The sequence below is a fragment of the Ictalurus punctatus genome, chromosome 2, assembly GCF_001660625.3.
Source record: "Ictalurus punctatus breed USDA103 chromosome 2, Coco_2.0, whole genome shotgun sequence".
In the NCBI taxonomy this organism is placed as follows: Eukaryota; Metazoa; Chordata; class Actinopteri; order Siluriformes; family Ictaluridae; genus Ictalurus; species Ictalurus punctatus.
The window spans coordinates 39,058,698-39,077,429 of NC_030417.2; the positions used below are offsets into that span (position 1 = coordinate 39,058,698).

Consider the following 18,732-nt stretch of genomic DNA (forward strand, 5'->3'; position numbering starts at 1 on the left):
AACCAAATCCCTTCAGACATTCCTGCATAAATGATATTAAACCCATCCACATTCTTTACATGATTTTTACTATGATTTAAAACTCGTACGTCACGAATTTGTAATCTAAACGTACAAGAAACAAAAATCATCGGGTCTAAAAGATTTCACGAATATAACCTGAAGATCCAAACGGCAGAAAATACAGGAAAGAAATAACCAAAGAGGAAGGATAAAGAAAGCAGAATTGAAGGTAAAGGAGAAGAGATGCGAAAGGAAGAACGGTGAAGACCAAAATTATAGAAAATATGGTCTAGTAAATAACAATAAAAAAAAGAGGTCTCTTAGATTGAGCGTTTTAAAAGATTATGTGACAAACATTTTATTTATATCGTTTTCATGTCTTTACAGTGGAATAGTAATCAAGACGATCTAACCTTGTTACTTACAAACTTCCTAAAAAGAAGATATTCAGTAGAGACATGTAGAGAGAAAAAAATCAAAATAAAACACATTACATATTTAAATCAATTGATGACGTCCTAGATATTTCGGAGGAAAACAAAACCAAATAAAACACAGTTTTGTATACAGTACGATCGAAACATTAAGTTATATTAAAAGCACCATGTGTGGAGCATATTGAAATAAATATAAATATCATATTGGCCTTTTTTTTTGTACACTGAGGAGGAGAAAAGGAAGAAAAAACAAACAAACAAAAAAAAAAAAAAAACGCTGAACACGACCACACAAACATGTCAAAATCTGAAGTGTACAAAAAGTGTAACTTCACAAATATTTATGCCTTCCAGTCTCTAACACACAGGAGGTTAAATATCATACAGCGCATGCAAACGTAGGTTTAAAAATAATCATCATAATAAAATAATAATAATAATAATAATAATAATAATAATAAGTAGTGTTGACTGCCCTGGTTTAAAAACAGCCTGATCCCAGATCAGTGTTTCCAACACACCCATGCAGACGTTTTTCAGCTTTTATACGAGTCGTGATGTGCCAACGAAGACGTTTCCACCTTTCCATCCGTTTCTCGTGAGGTACCGTCAATATCGCGATTAAAACAAACAAACAAATTAACTAACAAACAAAAACAAACCATTCAAGAATGTATCCAGCATAAATACTGTTTAAACTACTTTGAGTAAAGTATGAAGCGTGTTAGTTTTTGGGTGGGGAGTAACCGACCTGCTTTCCGACCGTTTATTTTAAAAGAACGTGTAAATAAATAACAGTATTAGCCTCAATGCTTAGACCTGAAGAACCTGAAGACGTTCCGACGTCGCTAGTTAAATTCATCGTATAAAGTTTACGTACTGTGCTAAAACCAGCTAAATTTCTGGAACCGGATTTTGTTTTGGGGTCCCCCTCCGCCGACACACAGATTTTAGACCGTGTTTATATTACAAATTCGTAACTGAAAAGGTTAGACCAAGTTTAATTTGTGACTGCTTTCATACTCGATGGGGTGGTTTTTTTCCCCCCGTCTACGTTTTTCGGTCACGCCGAAGTTTCCGAACGTTTTGAGAAAAGCGCAGTGTGAAGTCGAGCGCTTTTTGGGGCTTTTTGTTGCTGATATGTTTTTGTTTGATTTTTAACCTCCTGACCAAAGTGCCGATGAAAAATTGATTGTATATGACTAGATTTCTAAATTTCCCAATGCTGTAATTTTAGGGACGTTCACCTGTACGTCGAACTCTTGATTCTCTAAGTAAAACAACTTTGACGGAACCAGATTTACGTCAATCTTTAATTCATTTGCACTACTGATGATAATAATAATAATAATAATAATAATAATAATAATAATAATAATAATAATAAGGAAACACATGCTAGGCTAGTCAGTGAGTTGACTGGTAAGCATGTTGGGGGGGGGGGGGGGGGGGGGTCACGTGTCATCACGTATGAAGGCAGAATTAATTTTTTTAAAAACTTTTGTAGTAAACGTGAGCCGCTGGTGGAGATCACGTTGCCTCAAGAAAGGAGGAGTTAACATCAACTACCTCTGAAAAATGAAAAACTAAAATCAAATAAAATTTTTTTTAAATACAGCGCATGCTCCTCGTCTTGGTCCTCCATCAACAAAGCCACTCCAACGTGTCGTTCACGGTTATTGCGGAAATGTAGTTTTTCCATATGCAGACCTTACGTCTCCGTTTAAAAACATACAAGAACGAAAAAAATTCTATCCACAAGACAGAATAACATCTCCATCATGTGGCCGATTGGAACTACGATGTGAAAACTGCTACAGTTTATACGTAAATATACTACACAATTCATTCATTCATCATGGGTTGGGTGACAATGAAACGTTTTAAATATTTATGTTTTTTTTTGTTTTGTTTTTTTTTTTTTTTTTTACACGCACACGAAAGAAAAAGCTTATCGTAAATCATAAATGCTAAGCACAACTTTTAAATGTACGTCTTTTTTCTTTTTACATATAAACAACGTATTTGCATTTTAATAAATAGCGATTACGCGAGCATCAGTCCGTGTACTGCAGGTCCAGGTCTACTGTACCGTCAGTAACGACCAGCCGCAGTCTCTTGGGCTTGCGGTCCGTCAGAGAGGCGCTTTGAGAGTGTGACGACGGGAAGTGATGGGAAATGTGCGGATGGCATCCGGACTGCCCGTGCTGCTGAGAGTCCTTGCTCGTCTCCGCCGGGCCTTTAGGGCCCGCGAAGCCACCCATAGGAGAATGCGTGATGGTCGATGGACCACACGGTTCTACGATAAGCCTTCCCTGGGTTCCGGAAGGCTCCATGAGGCAATGGTAAGTGTAATTCGTGGGCACGGATGACAAGTAATTCAAACATTCGCCGCCGTCGTTGTAGTTCAAGGTAACCGAGTGATCACCGGTGAAGTTCACGACGTAAGACGGGTGGGCGGACTGACTGCACGTGAAGGAGGACGGCTGAGGTTTGGACGCTGGAGCTTCCTGACTGACGGAATCTCTGTAGCTCACTTGTGGACTGCCGTGTCGGGAAACGCCGGGGGACAGTGAAGAGGCAAAGCTGACTTCTAAGGGATCACAGTGCGAGAAACAGAGCTGATTTCTGTCGAGCGGGACCGAGACTTGAGAGCTCTGACTTGGTGCTACCACAGCGTGGGGTTTATCTTGTCTTAGGTTTTTACTGTTAAGTATGCTGTGACTCTGAGTGCTGTGAAAAAACGGAGAAGGGACGTCAGGATGGTCAGCCCTTACGTTTTGAGGCTTTTCGACAGGCGTGTTCCTGACGGCATTCGTCGCGGTTTTGCTCGAGCTGAGAAAGTAAACTGGGTAAACCCGATCGCCCTGTGGGTGTGCTTTAGATAGTCCTTTGTTTGGTGGAACGGTCTTCGGCTCTCTTCTTGAGGCTTCGGCGTATCGCGAATACGCACTTTGAGAACACTCTGAGGATAAATCCTTGAGATTGCGTAAACTCGACGGCCCCGGAACCGAGTCGGAAAGATCGGACTTGCTGCCATGAGATTTCAAAGAAAGTTTAGAGTCGCCTGCTGAAGAACCTTTGCAAACGTTCGGACCGTATCCTCCTCCTCCTTCGATTTTCACCAAACTGTTGTAGTTCTGGAAAACCGTAGGCTTCTTCTCATAGCCACGGAAAACCGTATTGCCAAGGTTCAGAGGTCCTGGGAACTCTGAGCATGACGTGGTTTTACTTCCTGTATGAAGTGAGTGGAAGGGTTTAACAGGGTTGCTTTGTAAGCCAGCATTGTATAAACCTGACACAGACTGACTCAGGACGGTAGCATGGGATTTATTAGCTGAGCTAACGAAGTTGAGCGGCTCGTTATTTTTGTCCTTGGTTTGAACTCTACCAAAGTCCGACTGGGCCGACAGACTCCTGTCAAGGAAATGCATCTTATCCTGAGACAGCAAGCAAGCCGCAGGCGAGACAGTCTGCTTAGCGTTTGAGGATGTGTTAAATATTATTAAGTCTCTCTGGCTGCTTAATGTTTTATCTGCCACACAAATCAGCGGTGTTACACAATCTTCCTTGGATTGAAAAATCACGTTGCGCTTTGTCGACGCGCTGTCGGAAAAGAACGCGTTTCTGTCCGAATCCTTGACGGCGGCTGAACCCGTCGCTGCTGGACAAAACGCTTTATCTTTGGAAGAGAACTCACTGTTTAGAGACGGCGTGTCGTATCGTGTAAGCCCAAGATCGGGAAAACTCAAGTCTTCCGGAGTACTAAAGCTACTCCCCGGGCTCGGGGAGCCGAGGTAAGGGGTCTCGGGGTTCCACCCGTCGGCTGGGCTTTGAGAGAAGGGGCTACTAAAAGACCCAGTGTTGTGCGGTTCTCCGGCACAGTAGTCAGTCAGTGTGTTTTGGAGGCTGTTTTGTGTGTGCGTTTGATCGTAGCCGTCGAGATTCAAGCAGTGAAAATCTAAAATGTCCTCGGAATAGTTTGAAAAGTTGCATTCGGTGGTAAAAGGGGAGGTTGGAGGAGACAAAGGTTTGGACTGAATCTGACAGGAGGTAGTTGCGCTGATGTTAACAGGTGCACATGATGGCTGCTGTTGGCTCATGGCTTGAAGTTTAGAGAGGCTTTTGTTGATTTGAAACAAGTTGTGACTTAAGCAAACCTCGCCCAACTCTGCGCTCTCGAGGTTCTCGACTCTTTCCGGCGCAAGCGTTTCTTTACCTCTTGCGAGGTGGGATATTTCCGTTAGCCCTTCATGATATGGAGAGTTCAGAGATAAGGGTGAAAGGGACAGTAGGGAAGGCTCTGAAGAGGCCATGCCTTTAGAGAGCTCTCTCATCCTTTCGCACTTGCTAGCTGCTGTCCGGTGCTGGCAAGGAGACAAGTTCTCCTCTTTGACTCTGCTCAGAGCCATCTCTCCCCTCGGCATCCTCTCAGGAAAGAAGCACGACAGATTTCGGGAGTCCTTCAGCACAAAATTTCCCGCTCCAACGTTTCCGTCTTGTGTTTGAGCTTCCTCGTCCTCCACCTCCCATCTGCCCTCGGCCCGGCGGCGCAACCGAAGCAGAGGTAACGGTTTGACGTCCATGTTATCCGCTTCGACTTTGAGACGCCGAACAAACTGCCGCTGTTGTTCTAGCACCTCAGGAATCTCCATTTTACCTTGAACAGAGGCTTCTTGTCCATTAGAACGTCTTTCGTTGTTGATGTTAGCACCGGATAACATTTTTTTATGCCTTTTCCTGGATTTGAAAGTACTTTCTTTTTGGCAATGTTCCAAGACGTCTTGAACGGCCTTGGTGGCTTGCTCCAGACCCACACTCTTGTCTGCTTCTCCGTGACCCCGAATGCGCTCCATTTCCAAGTTTAAGATTGCCACAGAATCCAAAATGGCCTTAAAGGGGTCAATGGAATCAGCGCGTGGTTCTGAGCTCTGTGTTTCACCCACAGCACTTTCCCCCTTGAATTCACTCTCCATTTCCCATTCCTTCCCCCTCTTCCTTTTCAGACGTATTCTAAAATTAAGGTTCTGCTCGTCTTCGGTGTTGACCGAAGATTCCGACGCGGACAAGACGTCCACTTCAGCTTTTGTGTTTTCCTGCGCCTCCTCTGCTAAATTTTGCCCGGCCTCTCTTGCGTCCTCGTTTATTTCTTTTCCTACACTGATATCCTCCACTCCGGATCCAAGCTCAGATTTCATTTTGCATTTTCTATTCATATATACTCTAATTTCAGGTGTCTTAGCTGTCGACTGGCTACCTGTACTACCTCTTTCTCTGAACATTCTATGAGGAGCTTGTGCCGGTCTAGCCTGAGCAGTTCGAAAGCATTTTCTTTGTTGTAGCTTCTTGGACATTAAGGATTTACAAAGCCTGCCCTTTTTTGATCCTACCCCTTCGTCTTTGAAAGAAGAGCTCAACTGTAATGTTAGGTTCTGAGCTCCGTTATCGACGGTCCCGTCGTCTTGAGACACAGGTAACAGACCTTTTTCCGACCTGGTCTCGATACTTTTACTGGGGCACGGAGACTCCGTCGTAGTCGTGGTTACGCTTGCATCTTGATCCGGATCGGTTTCGACGGACTCGCGAAAAACCCGTTTCTTTAGCGGGATGCTGCTCTGGGAATTGTGATCCAGGCTGCCTTTTAGAGGGGAGAGAGACTCGGAGAAGAGTGGAATAATTTCTGGAACTTTTTTTTTGGCCACTTTTGCGCCTTGATGGTCTTCTGAAACCTGCGCACTACGCTGGGCCAAGTGGGTTACCCTAGCAACCCCAGGGTTCTTTTTCAGAGATTCAAAATTCAATCTCGGGGGATCAGTAAGGGATATCAATCTTTTAATCGACGCTGACTCACCTGATCGCAAAGAATTCCCGACTGCACTGTGGTACGCTTTACCGTCCGGTCCTTGGCTAACCAAATCACTGCTCAAGCTTTTTAAAATATCTGACAGGAGGACTCTCGACTCTTTTATGACAACAGTTTTACTTCCATAACGCAACAAATCCGATTCCTTTTGTACAGTATCTTCTGTTTGCTTAGTTACCTCACCTTGCTTACCTTTACGCTTTTCCTCATCCTTTTCTTCCGCTGTACCCATTTCACTCGGTTTTCTTTGACCTTTTGGCACTTGTCTTCTTTTCCTTAAATTAGTCACTACTTCGTTGTCCTCTACCAAAGATTTCTCATCACGTACAGAACCAGAAGTCATACCGTCCCTCTTACTGCTACCGCTATTTCCATCTATTTCCTGACCGTCGTTATTTCTCTCGCTACCCTTATGTGACACCTGTGCAACAGGTTGTGCTATGGAATTCCCACTACTTTCTATGTCACACGTCACCTTTAAAAAGCTGTCTGCGCTCGGAGTAAAGTACATCTCCCTAACCCCTTTCTTAACACTGACTCTTGAGATACCTTTGCTCCGTTTGCACTTCGAGATCTGCTTCTCTACAGCTGACGGAGGCGTAGGATCTGCGTTTTCTCCACTGCCTGCTATTCCCTGATCTGCCTGAACAGCTGCTCTCTCCCCTGGCATCGACACTCTGACCAGACTGACTTTTACATAACGCGTCAACCCTGAAGGGAGAGAAGAAAAAGAAGAAGAAGCTGAAGGAGGAGGAGGAGGAAGAGAAGGAGGAGGACTTGGTGGTGGTGGGTGAGTGGAGGAAAGATCCATCGATGAAGTAGTAACATCGATGGTGCCAGAAACGACAGAAGGGATGTGTTTTTTCTGCAGCTCCCTGGAGATCTCCGAAGTAATTGGGGAGCTTGAATCCCCTTCCCTAGCAGCGCCAGAGACGGTGATGCGCTTCTCGCCGTCAGCCGTGGCCTTGTGAGAATCCCCAAAGCTGCGCTGCATCTCCTCTGTGATCGCCGCCGATGACTTGCTGTTTGTTTCTCGTCTTTTTCTGTTTGAGCAAGGCTTCCGTGGGCCACCTTTTCCGACAGCGCCTCTTCTACACCGACCCGCGTGCAGCTTAGATGTCCGGCGTATCATTTTGACCGCCTTTTTATTCAAGCGAGAGAGTTTACCTCGATCGAAGGCTCCAGAGCATCGGAGTCGGGTGCGAAGCATATTCCTGGTTCGTGAAGAAATGGCCATCTGGTGAACGACCCGGACGGCGGCGGTTTCCGCCTCTTCGTTCGCAGGGTCTTTATCGCCACTCGAAACCGAGGTTAACGTGAAAGGCTTTAAGTTTAGCTCATCGGTGTTACTCGATACGTCGTTACTTCGGACGTCCCGCCCTTCCTCGCCTCTGATTAGTTCGACGTCAGCGGGAGACGGAGGGCCGAGCACATCCGGAGAGTCACGACTCTCCAATTTTGGTCTCACGCTCTCGATTCTGTGCAAGAGCGCTCTTTCCTTGCTGGCGGGATCCTTGCAGCTTAGCAGGAAGTCCACGCTGTGACTATACAAGCACACGCTCGAATCCTTCAGGTTGAAACGAGACAAGGACGATATGAAGAAGTGGTTGTGTTGTGTCTTCTCAGCCTGTTTGACTCGCTCCTCCCTTTTCCACCTCTTGGTCTTTGTCGTCCTGCTGCTTGCTGTAGGGGCGTTTCTCTTCGTCTGCTGGGAATTCTTCACAGAGCAGGCTGAGAGTTGGGAGAGAGATGGGAGAGAGAGAGAGAGAGAAGGGAGGGGGTAAAAAATAAAGAGCAGTGAATACTAAAAGCTTGTCAGGAGATTGAAAGGTTTAACATATACACACACTACCCATCTTAAACACACACACACATACACATATACATATATATACACACACACACACACACACACGTACGTTTATATAAGTCAGGATCAGTTACCTGGGTTAGATACCGTGAGGAACGGACTTGGAGTACTGTTCCCTTTCTCTCGGTTGAGCCGCAGGTCCGTCTCTCTGAACCTGTATTTCTGGCCTAGTGGATCGTTCAAGCCTTCCCACTCTTGCAGCGCGGCCAGTCTGTGCCGGAAGAACCCTTTTCCTCTCCTGAAGAAGTAAAAGTGATCAAAAAAAATTTTATGTGAGAAAAACTGTTCTAAAAACTAAATGAATAATTCAAGGTAACGACGCCCGTACGAGACTCCCTCACCTCTCGCAGGTGCAACATTCACACATCTCATTGTCTTCTCCAAAAAAGCTGTCGCCATAGTAACATGTGATCTCCTCCCCAGGTGAGATGGGACGGACAACCTTCACGCACGCTCCGTTCTTATCCCCAGGTACAAACTGAAAACAAAAACAAACAAAAAAATAAACTGAAGGTTTTTACTGTTAGGTTTAATTTGACTTTAACGTTTTAGAAATACTTTTTAGGTTTTGAGAATATTATGAACACTTTGTATTCTTAAAATATATAATATATATATATATATAAATAAATCATACAATATTACACTATAGCATAAAGCGTCATATTCTTATCCCCAGGTACAAACTAGGAGGAGAAACGGGGCGGGGCAGACGTGTTTATTCTGTCCAAATAAATAAATAAATAAATAAATAAATAAATAAATAAATAAGAATTCTATTTCTACACCAAATGCAAGATGGAAGAATTGAAAAAGGAATAAATCATCTGGTATCTTACCTTACAATTCGGCCTGCAGTCTACAAGCAAGACATGGAGAATAAAGACAAATTAACACAAATAATAATAATAATAATAATAATAATAATAATGCAATCGTTCTAATACATAACTGGAGGTGGAATTTTCTTTAAGTTGAATAAATGTCTATTTAACGTTTATTGAGTCTCCATTGTTAGAAGTAAAGCTGGATCTTTATTCTTCAGGACAGAGGAGTGTACACGTGATTTAATATTTTTTTATAACGACGGGTTATACCAGCTCACCGTGGTTGATGAAGGCAGCCGGGCCGAGCCAGAGCTGAGCGCACTGCTTACGCGTCGAGTACATCACGCTGAAATCGTTCACGCCGGTCCTGAGCACGGCGCTGTCAGTGGGATTCAGCTCAGCTATACAGCCCTGCAGCACTTCCACACGCTCTCCGACCGACCTTCACCATCACACACACAGAAATCAGACAGCAGCCCAGTCAGCATTTACCCCATGTGAGTGAGTCAGGAATAAATTCACACACGCTCAAAGTCTCACCAGTTTCTTGTTGCTGTGATTTTAGCGCCATTGGTCTCCGAAGAATAGCGGTCACATGACTCGATCTGGACTCCGCTGTCCAATAGGAAGGCAGTGAGATAGCGGTACATCTGAAAAGAAGGGAAACGTTAAAAAAAAAAAAAAAAAAAAAAAAATTCATAAAAATAAACAAATATACAGAAGCATAGATTTAAAAAGCATCCGATATGAATCAAGTGTGTGCCAATACTTTTGAATACATACAACTGTTTTGTTTTGGGGTTTTTTTTGTAAACAAAAAACGTGAACTTTGTGAACGCAAACTGATGGAAAATTAAAAAAACAAATAAAATGTTTTTCTTTATTCGTTTTTATTCACTCGCACTACGTGTCGAATTTAACGAGCTGTTTTCTTTTAGAGGCATAAATTTCAACCCATCATCTATCCTAGCTAGCTAAAATGACTAAATTCACAAAATGTTATCCGTGTGTCTATTATAATTAATTAATTAATTAATTGCAACACCAATAACATCACCCTGAAAAAAACTGTTTAAAAAAATTATAATAATGAATTTTATTAAATGTCCACATAAAATAAAATATTTATCACTGAAACTATATTTTTTATTAAGTAGCTTTTTTTTGTGCAATTTTGTATAAATGATGATAATGTGGTGACAAATGATCATCGTCGTCACCGAGGCAACAAGCCGGCGAGGCGATATTTTTATACTCACGTGTTGCCTCAGCAGCTCCTGCCGGTGCGAGCCGAGGTCTCGGAAGTACTCGCTCGTCCACTCGCCCTCCAGCAGGGAGTCGAACGTGGACTGGAAGTCCCGAGTGCGCTTGAAGCGTAGCAGCGTCTCCCTCAGGTAGCTCCACCGCCGGATCTCTGGCAGAGGACTAACAACACACACACACACACACACACACACACACACACACACACGCACTCTCTACATTACAGTTCAGCTCCAAAGCAACAAAAATATCCGTATATCTATAATCAAATTCAGACCAAAAGTGGGCGTGGCCTAAACCGTACCATTTTGTTTCATTTAGTTAAAGCATTTTTTTAAAAACTTAATTTACTTCTTCATGTGATGTCACTACATCTTTATAGTATTCAAATTAACATCTCACTCTATAACACACACGTACATTTATTTTGGGCCCACGTGATGTCACAACCATAACGCCGATTTCTTATCAGTCTCCAGGACGGGTCACGGGACCAGACTAATGACCGAGCTAATCTCTTAAGACACGTTAAAGACACGTTAATGTGAGTTTAAAGGTCACATCTGTAATCAATTTGCCCGTATATAAGCATGTGGATAAGCATTTTTTTTTATTTTTTTTACATAAAACAGAAGCTCGGCACAAAGGAAAAGTAAAAACCCTTCACCACCTCGCAAGTCTGAACTGCAGAAATACTCCAGAGTCCTTGAGCAAAGCCCTTAAACGCTCTAAATAACTCGCCGACTCACACACTGCCATCTCCTTTACCACTACTACACGGGGTTTTTTTGTTTGTTTGTTTAAATCTATGTAAGGAGTGCCGATACTTCTGACATCTTTTAATTATTTTTGTGATTTCTCTTCCCATAACGCCACTAAGGGGTGCCAATACTTCTGGAACCAACTCTAGAGAAAAGGCTAGGACTGTGGTGATGACTAATTACGGATAGAGATGAATACAGGGTGCGTCTAATTATCTAATCAGAGCGATTACGATCGGAATAATTCAATTAAACCACATTTTAAAATTTAATTTATAACCTCGGAGTGACTGAATTGAGCATGACGTGTAAACAAAAACGCTTCGATAAATAAATTAATAAACCAGGTAGAGTACAATACAGAACTGAAAATCATTCAACTTACTTATATATATATATATATATATATATATATATATATATATATATATATATATATATATATATATATATATATATATATATATATATATATATATATTCTTAAATGTAATATTTAATATTAATGCCCAGGAACATGTGAGACACTGATACCGTACCACTATCACGATAAACCAGGGCTGCACGATTATGGCCAAAATGATAATCACGATTATTTTTGATCAATATTGAGATCACGATTATTAATTGATTTTAGTGACAACATATTTTTAATCGCACTTCACATTTAAATAAACAGGCCGCTGCTTTCACCTCCATGTTGTGCTACATTCCTGCTAATGTACAAATCTTTACATCAAATTAGACTGGTCCTTAAAGTGCATCATCTCATAGAAAATATCAACAAAATTGTACCTGAAATATAGGGTAAGTAAAAATAAAAATACCATCAACCAAATGAAAACAATTCAGGCGTATGCAGAAAAGGCAATAACGCAGGGATGACGCCATTTTGTACCAGAACCCGGAAGTTATCATCACACCGGTTCCCTCGACAAAAACCCAATAGGATTTTGGATTATTGCAAAAAAGTCATCTCTGTGACTAACAAAAGTTTACAATACGAACACGTTTTGTCCATCAAGATCATTTTAACAAATGAACACAACTTTTATGAAGTTTGAAGCGTAAATACAATCTCCAGAAATAAACATCTAACCGTACGCTATAAACGAAGCACACCACGGTCGCTCGACTTCAACGTCACCATCACCAAGCTTCCGAATACTTCTCCAAACTTGATTTAAAACATTTCCCATAATACGGATTTACTCTGTGGATGAATCTTCATCCACGTTTTTTTTTTTTTTTTGGGGGGGGGTCTCCACCCTGTATTGTCACTGGTTGTTCCCGTATGTGTCATCATTAGTCTCGGCTGTTTAAACCCCTCGTGTCTCTTTGTTCAGTGCGAAGTATTGCATGAGTTTTCCGTGTAATAAGCGTTTCCTGTCTCATAGTTTTGATCCTGTTCTCGACCTCGTTGTTTGATTCTTGTTTACGCCCGTTTGCCGATCGCCGGACCTTTTGCTTGTTTTTGACCACGCTACTGTCTCGCGTTTTGGACTTGTCTGCCTCTCTTCAATAAAGCTCTTACCTGCACTTGCAGCCGTCCTAAACTCTCATTACGTGACGGTTAGCAACCGCCTTTCGTGCCACGCGTGAAAAAAATCACGCGTGGGGTTTTACTGGTGTATTTTATGGCGTAGAATAAACGGTGAAAATATTTTGAGCTTGTGTTCACCACAGACCTTATTTCAGGCTTTTAACCAAAATCCCATTCAAAAAACCCATCGACTTCGGGACGATGGAACCGAAGTGTTAAAATGCTAACTCGTTTCCAGGTTTTGGCGTACAAAATGGTGTCATCCCTGCGCCACTCTATGGTGACTGGCTGTAAGTTTAGGAAGCGCTTGATTTGATCTGCAGTGGAGTTTTCTATGAGCGGAGGACGAACTTTAAACGTCAATACCGCAGTCGATCATGTTCATGTAATCGTGGGCCGATCGAAAGTCGATTAATCGTGCAGCTCCATGATAAATTACTCCACGATGTTTTATGCAACGTCACGTTGATATCATCTGTTTTACAACACCAACTAATGCCTTAAATATTAATTATTATATATGATATTTAAATATAATATGCGATTTAATATTACACCTTATATAAGATGTTTAAAATCTATTACTTTGTATTTTTCCTCTCAGTATCGTGATTGTATAACATTTCCATTCCCACCAATTCCTAACTGTAGCCCTGTTAATCAGTGTGTGTGTGTGTGTGTGTGTGTGTGTGTGTGTGTGTGGTGCTGCGAATCCTACCTTATGTTCATCTTATGGGTGCTGAACCCGAGTAACGGGTCCAGCACCAGACTCGTAGCCAAGTCATCCGTCTCACACAGCTCCCTCACACTCATTCTATACGATCCTTCCATGTTCGCCCACCATCCACATGCTGAAAGGAGAAGAACAGGAAGAAGAAGAAGGGAAAAAAAGAGCGGGAAAGTTAGACACTATAAAAGAAGTGGGCGTGGCCAGATATACGTATCGCGTGTCGTCTATACGTTACGCCATTACAGTGATGAAAAAATATCGGAAGTCGGCTTTAGCTGTAATCCATAGGTTTAGCTTTTTTAAATTAATTTATTTAATTATCCGATAACAAGGTCAGGAGTGTTTACAAAACTAAAGTCGGGGCTGTAAATAAACAAAACGAGTTATTAGCGCTCCATCTCTCTCTGATAGTTCCTCAACATCAAGAGAGTTGGGTGTCAGGGCTGGGCGAAACGACCGTATAATATCGATATCGTGATAAATATGTCGCGATACGTTTAACTTGGATATCCAGGAAGTCAAGAAAATGAAAAGGAAAACATGGTTACTTTTATCAAACACAGATTTACAGAGAAACAAACACGTATAAAGAGAACTCAAAGGTTGGTCCGTTTCATTGCCAGACGGCGCATTTTATTCCGCTTATACCACAGCGAGTACGGGGTTTAATTTATTACCGGATGACGCATCACGCGCTTTAAAGAATTGTCATCAGGTTTAACGTTGTGAAACGTCCGAGAGACAAATTAATTCCTGTTCGCGCTTTTATTACAGCTGTGATAAACAGTCCATCCTTCACCAGCCTCTTTCTTTCTTTAAAAAAAAAAAACAAAATATGCAGCTTGTCATTTCACAGAGAAACCCGAACGCGTAAACTCCTCCGTCTATAAGACTTTAAAGCAGTGTGACTGTTAAAATAATAAAGTTATATAAGAGTCGACTAACAAAAGAAATTCAGCATGTTAACAATTATATGTTTTACTTTGTTAAACCACTACACTTTTTTTAATCTGCGTGCTATTAGTCTTAGATTACGCCCGCGTCCGCCGTACACGTCCCCGTACACTACATGAGCTGTTACTATAGAAACGATGACGTATCTGAACGATAACCAAAACCCGTCGTACGTGTTACTGTGTCCGAGCGACACAGTTTTACAGAAACAACGGACACCTTCTGACCAATCAGATTCTAGGGTTTTTAAACCGCCATGGAGTGGATTATCTTCCGATGATAAATAATCACGATTATGTGTCTTACATATCATACGTACGGCGTTCGAGTACGGAAATCGTTTATTTCAAAATGTACATTAAAAAAAAAAAAAACGCCATGTCAAGAATTGTTTAGTTTTAAGTCGATTATATTACAAATAATTTCCTGACGTTTTTCGGACTCTTTTTTTTTTTTTTTTCATTAGTTAAAGGTTTCAAATTCTTACGCTACACGATTAAACGTGACTTTAATTCTAAAGCGTTTACTTTTCTATAATTTATTTATCTTTATTATTAAACCCTGTCAGAACGTCATACACACACATCCTTCCTCAAATCAAATCTAGAAAGTGTCCAACTTCGGTGGCGACAAAATTTACTTTTTGTTGTCGTTTCTTTTCTTCTTTTAAAACCTTTTTTTCCTGTATCTTAAACAGAAGAATGCAAACATGTTAACACGCATGTCAGTAAATTATTAACTCCATCAGTGTAGTAATTTTACAAGCTTCTGGTTAATACTGGATATATTACAAGCTAATTATTTTATAGGTTTATTTATTAACAGTGTAGATCGACCTGGACATGTAACATTTCCATATAAAGACACATCGACTGGACTGTCCAGTTTGCTCCTGTCAGTTCTGGCTAATTATCTTCTCACACTCCTGTCTCTCTGAGTTAATAATGCTGAGGTAAATGATGCTCTGAGGTAAATGATGCTCTCATGTAAATATTGCTCTCATGTAAATGATGCTCTGAGGTAAATGATGCTCTGAGGTAAATGATGCTCTGAGGTAAATAGTGCTCTAAGGTAAATAATGCACTGAGGTAAATAATGCACTGGAGTAATTACACTGCTTCATTAAAGCTTAAAAAACCCCAGCAGGTTTTGGTGCAGATCCTGCAGCCTGTAAACGACAATCACACACAGCATGGATTTTCCACATCTTCATTCACGTCGCGTTTTATTCTTTTAATGGATGAGAAGGTTTTCAAAAAAAATAAATAAATTAGATAAAGTTGTTTTTACCTGACGGGCGTTTCGTCCCAATTCCTAATCGGCTCGTCCGTAGTAAAATATTAGCGCACTAGCACAGCTAACACTAGCTTATGCTATGTTAAAACTCAGCTAAGCTAGGCTAGGCTAGGCTAGCCGCCTAGCAATTGTTTCTGTCCAATATCTCCATTATTGCACGCTTAGTTCCTCCTTAAATGACCCTGACATCAAAACATCGGAAATTTAAGCAAGATTCACCGACTATCTCGATGACTCGTTCGCAATAAATAATATTTATCCTGCAAAAATTTCGGCTTTTTATATATATACATATATATACATATATATATATAAATATATATATATATAAATATATATGTATGTATATATATATATATATATATATATATAATTTTTTTCCCGAACCTAGAAGTTGGATAGTGTTTGAGGAGATACGGCTTAAGCACCGAGGAATTGACTCAACCAATCCCCGCCATTCGTTTCATCTTTGTGATTGGGTAACCTCTTTGATGGACAGGCGACCCGGCCAATCGTGTTCTTCCGTGAACAGTTACTTAACGTGCACAATTTTTTGATTGGCCGAACGTGTCCGCGAGCACAAATTTGGTCAACTGCTAGCTAATAATCAAGCTGGTCTGACCTACAAGGACGTATCGGGAGGGGGGTGGGGGGGAGTTCCAAATAATGACTTGTGGGAAATATAGGGCACTAGGTAGCTCGTGCGAGCCATGGTGTCTTACTCTACGAAGGGCGCGCGGGTAGGGAACAGAAAGGCATTTGAGATACAGCCGAAATGGAGCCGCTAGCGCCTAACTGTACAGGAGGCGCCTACAGTTATGCAAGTAAAAGCTAGCTGCTGCTTCTGATTTTTTTTTTTGTCATTCTGCAGAAATGACTCGCAGTTCTTTCGAAACATGAGAGGATTTTTTAAAAATGGAAATAATGAACATAAAAATGATTTTCTGTGTGAAAACTTAAAAATAAAAACATTTCTGAAGGCTATTTTAGAGAACATTTACACAGAGAGCTCAGGCGAGGCGTTGCATTTCAAGCGTCACAGAAAATATAATATAATATCAATTAAAAATAATCTTTTTAACCACAACATACAGCCTAAATACTGTTATAAAAATATATCAATAGAAAATATTGATTTTACTGTACGCTTCTTGATCAGAATTTCTATTATATAACAATCTACAATAATTATTTGTTATGAACAAAGTAATATAATACTAATTATTGTTGTATCATTGTAATTATTAACCATATGAATTATAATAAACAATATAACAAAATATTTATAATCATTATTATAATTCATATGCTAATTTCTTGTTTTGTATACTTGGCCGTGTGGTACTGTACATTTTTCTCTATAGATTTTTTTTTATATAAAAGTTTTTTTTTTCTAAGTTTCTGAACAAGATCTCATTTTATAAACAATATACAACACTGCTATCCATATACATTTGACTATGCAAATTCATTTAGTAAGTATATATGACAATCACTTTTTAAAAATGGAAGACAAAAAAAAAACATTAAATGCGCTTCTTATAAGACGTCACCTAATCTTTATCATTATTTATCCTACTTCTAGACTATATGAAGGTGTATTGGGATGTATACGGAGCTATAACAAAAAAAAAATAGCTAAAAATAGTTACAAATCTAAATTTACAAAACTTACGGATCCTGTCAAATAGAAAGACGGTGCAAAGGGAAAATCTGTAGAACGTTGACTGTGGGTTTGTGTGTGCCGCCATTTTATTGTGACGTCAGGTTTGTAGGTAAGGTCGATGACCATTCTATTGTGTTTCTCCTGGGTTTTCCCCCCAGTACAACACAAGACACGCCCTCAGGGGCGGAGCATACACATTCTTTGGGGCATTTAATTGGACGAGCTCAAGACTAGTACAGGATGAGTCATCAAAATAACAGCCTTTTCCTGGACATGATGAGAGATTAAAGTGAAATGCTGGAAAGAATATTTGTAATAATTCATAACTAAGAGCAGCGTGTGAGGAATCATTAATCGGAGATAACTAAACAGAAATCCTCCTGACAGTGATGTTGCGATTAAAGAAGTAAACATCTCTCTCTCACACACACACACACACACTCCTGAGGGAAACCACTGACAGTCGATACTCAGCCAGTTATCTGAGCATCTCACATTAATACATCGATGCGTTTTATTACCCGGCGTTTAATTATTAAAATCAGCGGGACGCAGCGCGGTTACTCCGGACTTCATTTTCTCTCCTGAAACACAGCTTTACAGAACAGACAGATAAAAGGAAGGAAAGATGCTGAAAAAGTATTCTTCACGTTTGTGGAAGTGAGTAATAAGTCCCGGCTTATATTATAGTTTATATTACAAACTAAATCGCCCATAATTGAAATGTTCATTTCACGACGTTTTTCTGCAAACCGACTTTTATGAGCAGCTCCTGGATTGGGCTGAGAGACTGATATATTGTGAATCTTACTGTAGTTAGTTGGCTAGTTAACTTTTCTCATAGAGACAGTTGAGGCAGTGGGACGGAGCTGTAAGAAGGGAAGGTGTTTCCACAGGCGAGTCCCTTCAAGCCGGGGGACTTTGACAGGTCAGACTGTCAGCATCAGAGATGGAGATAAACCACCTATCTTCAGTTCCCCCTTTCATCTCCGAACAGTCATCAAATCGTGGCTCGTTATCGCTAATCATAAATGTTTTTACTGCTGTAACTGTAAATGTTTTACTGGATCCATACATTCTTATAATTATCTTATCTTTGTATCGGTCCGTTTTGGAATAAATCTGTATACTTTTATTGCTAATAAAATATAGAAAGCAGACTGATGCCCGTGTCTCATTTTTTGGTTTGTATTCGATGATTTTGTTCCATTTTCGTACATCGATGGTCAATTATTACTTAAACATGCACTATTGAGATATTTTTTCTTCACTGTTTAAAAATTAATGAGTTTTGTTAACAGAATTCTGACCTGGAGCAGAAGAAAAACTAAAGATGGGGTTGAAGACAGAAAATCTGTTTCCACAATGAAGAAAGCTTTATGCACATTTCATGGACATTACATTATATTACTTTAGAGAAATCTCAGCATTTATTAACCAAGAAAAATAAGCCAAGTCTACGCTTAACAAGTGAGAGTTTTCACAATTCCTGATGACAAGGAATAATTTTCCAAGTCTA

The 18,732-nt window shown here is 40.7% G+C and overlaps 1 protein-coding gene across 2 annotated transcripts; it reads right to left on the reverse strand.

Moving 5' to 3' along the window:
• Window positions 1-345: 345 nt before the first annotated feature.
• On the reverse strand, window positions 346-15,896 carry kmt5c (lysine methyltransferase 5C). 2 transcript variants are annotated; one of them, XM_017495836.3, is made up of 9 exons: window positions 15,542-15,896; window positions 13,286-13,418; window positions 10,260-10,425; window positions 9,541-9,650; window positions 9,279-9,442; window positions 9,013-9,032; window positions 8,515-8,651; window positions 8,248-8,411; window positions 346-8,034 (listed from the first exon to the last, which is right to left on the reverse strand). In XM_017495836.3, the coding sequence occupies exons 2-9, from the start codon at window positions 13,396-13,398 to the stop codon at window positions 2,498-2,500; spliced, it is 6,411 nt and encodes a 2,136-aa protein (XP_017351325.1). In that variant the 5' UTR covers window positions 13,399-13,418; window positions 15,542-15,896; the 3' UTR covers window positions 346-2,497. The 2 variants fall into 2 exon arrangements, with proteins under 2 accessions (XP_017351325.1, XP_053532536.1); XM_053676561.1 differs by lacking the exon at window positions 15,542-15,896 and adding an exon at window positions 14,892-15,528.
• Between the last annotated feature and the right edge of the window lie 2,836 nt (window positions 15,897-18,732).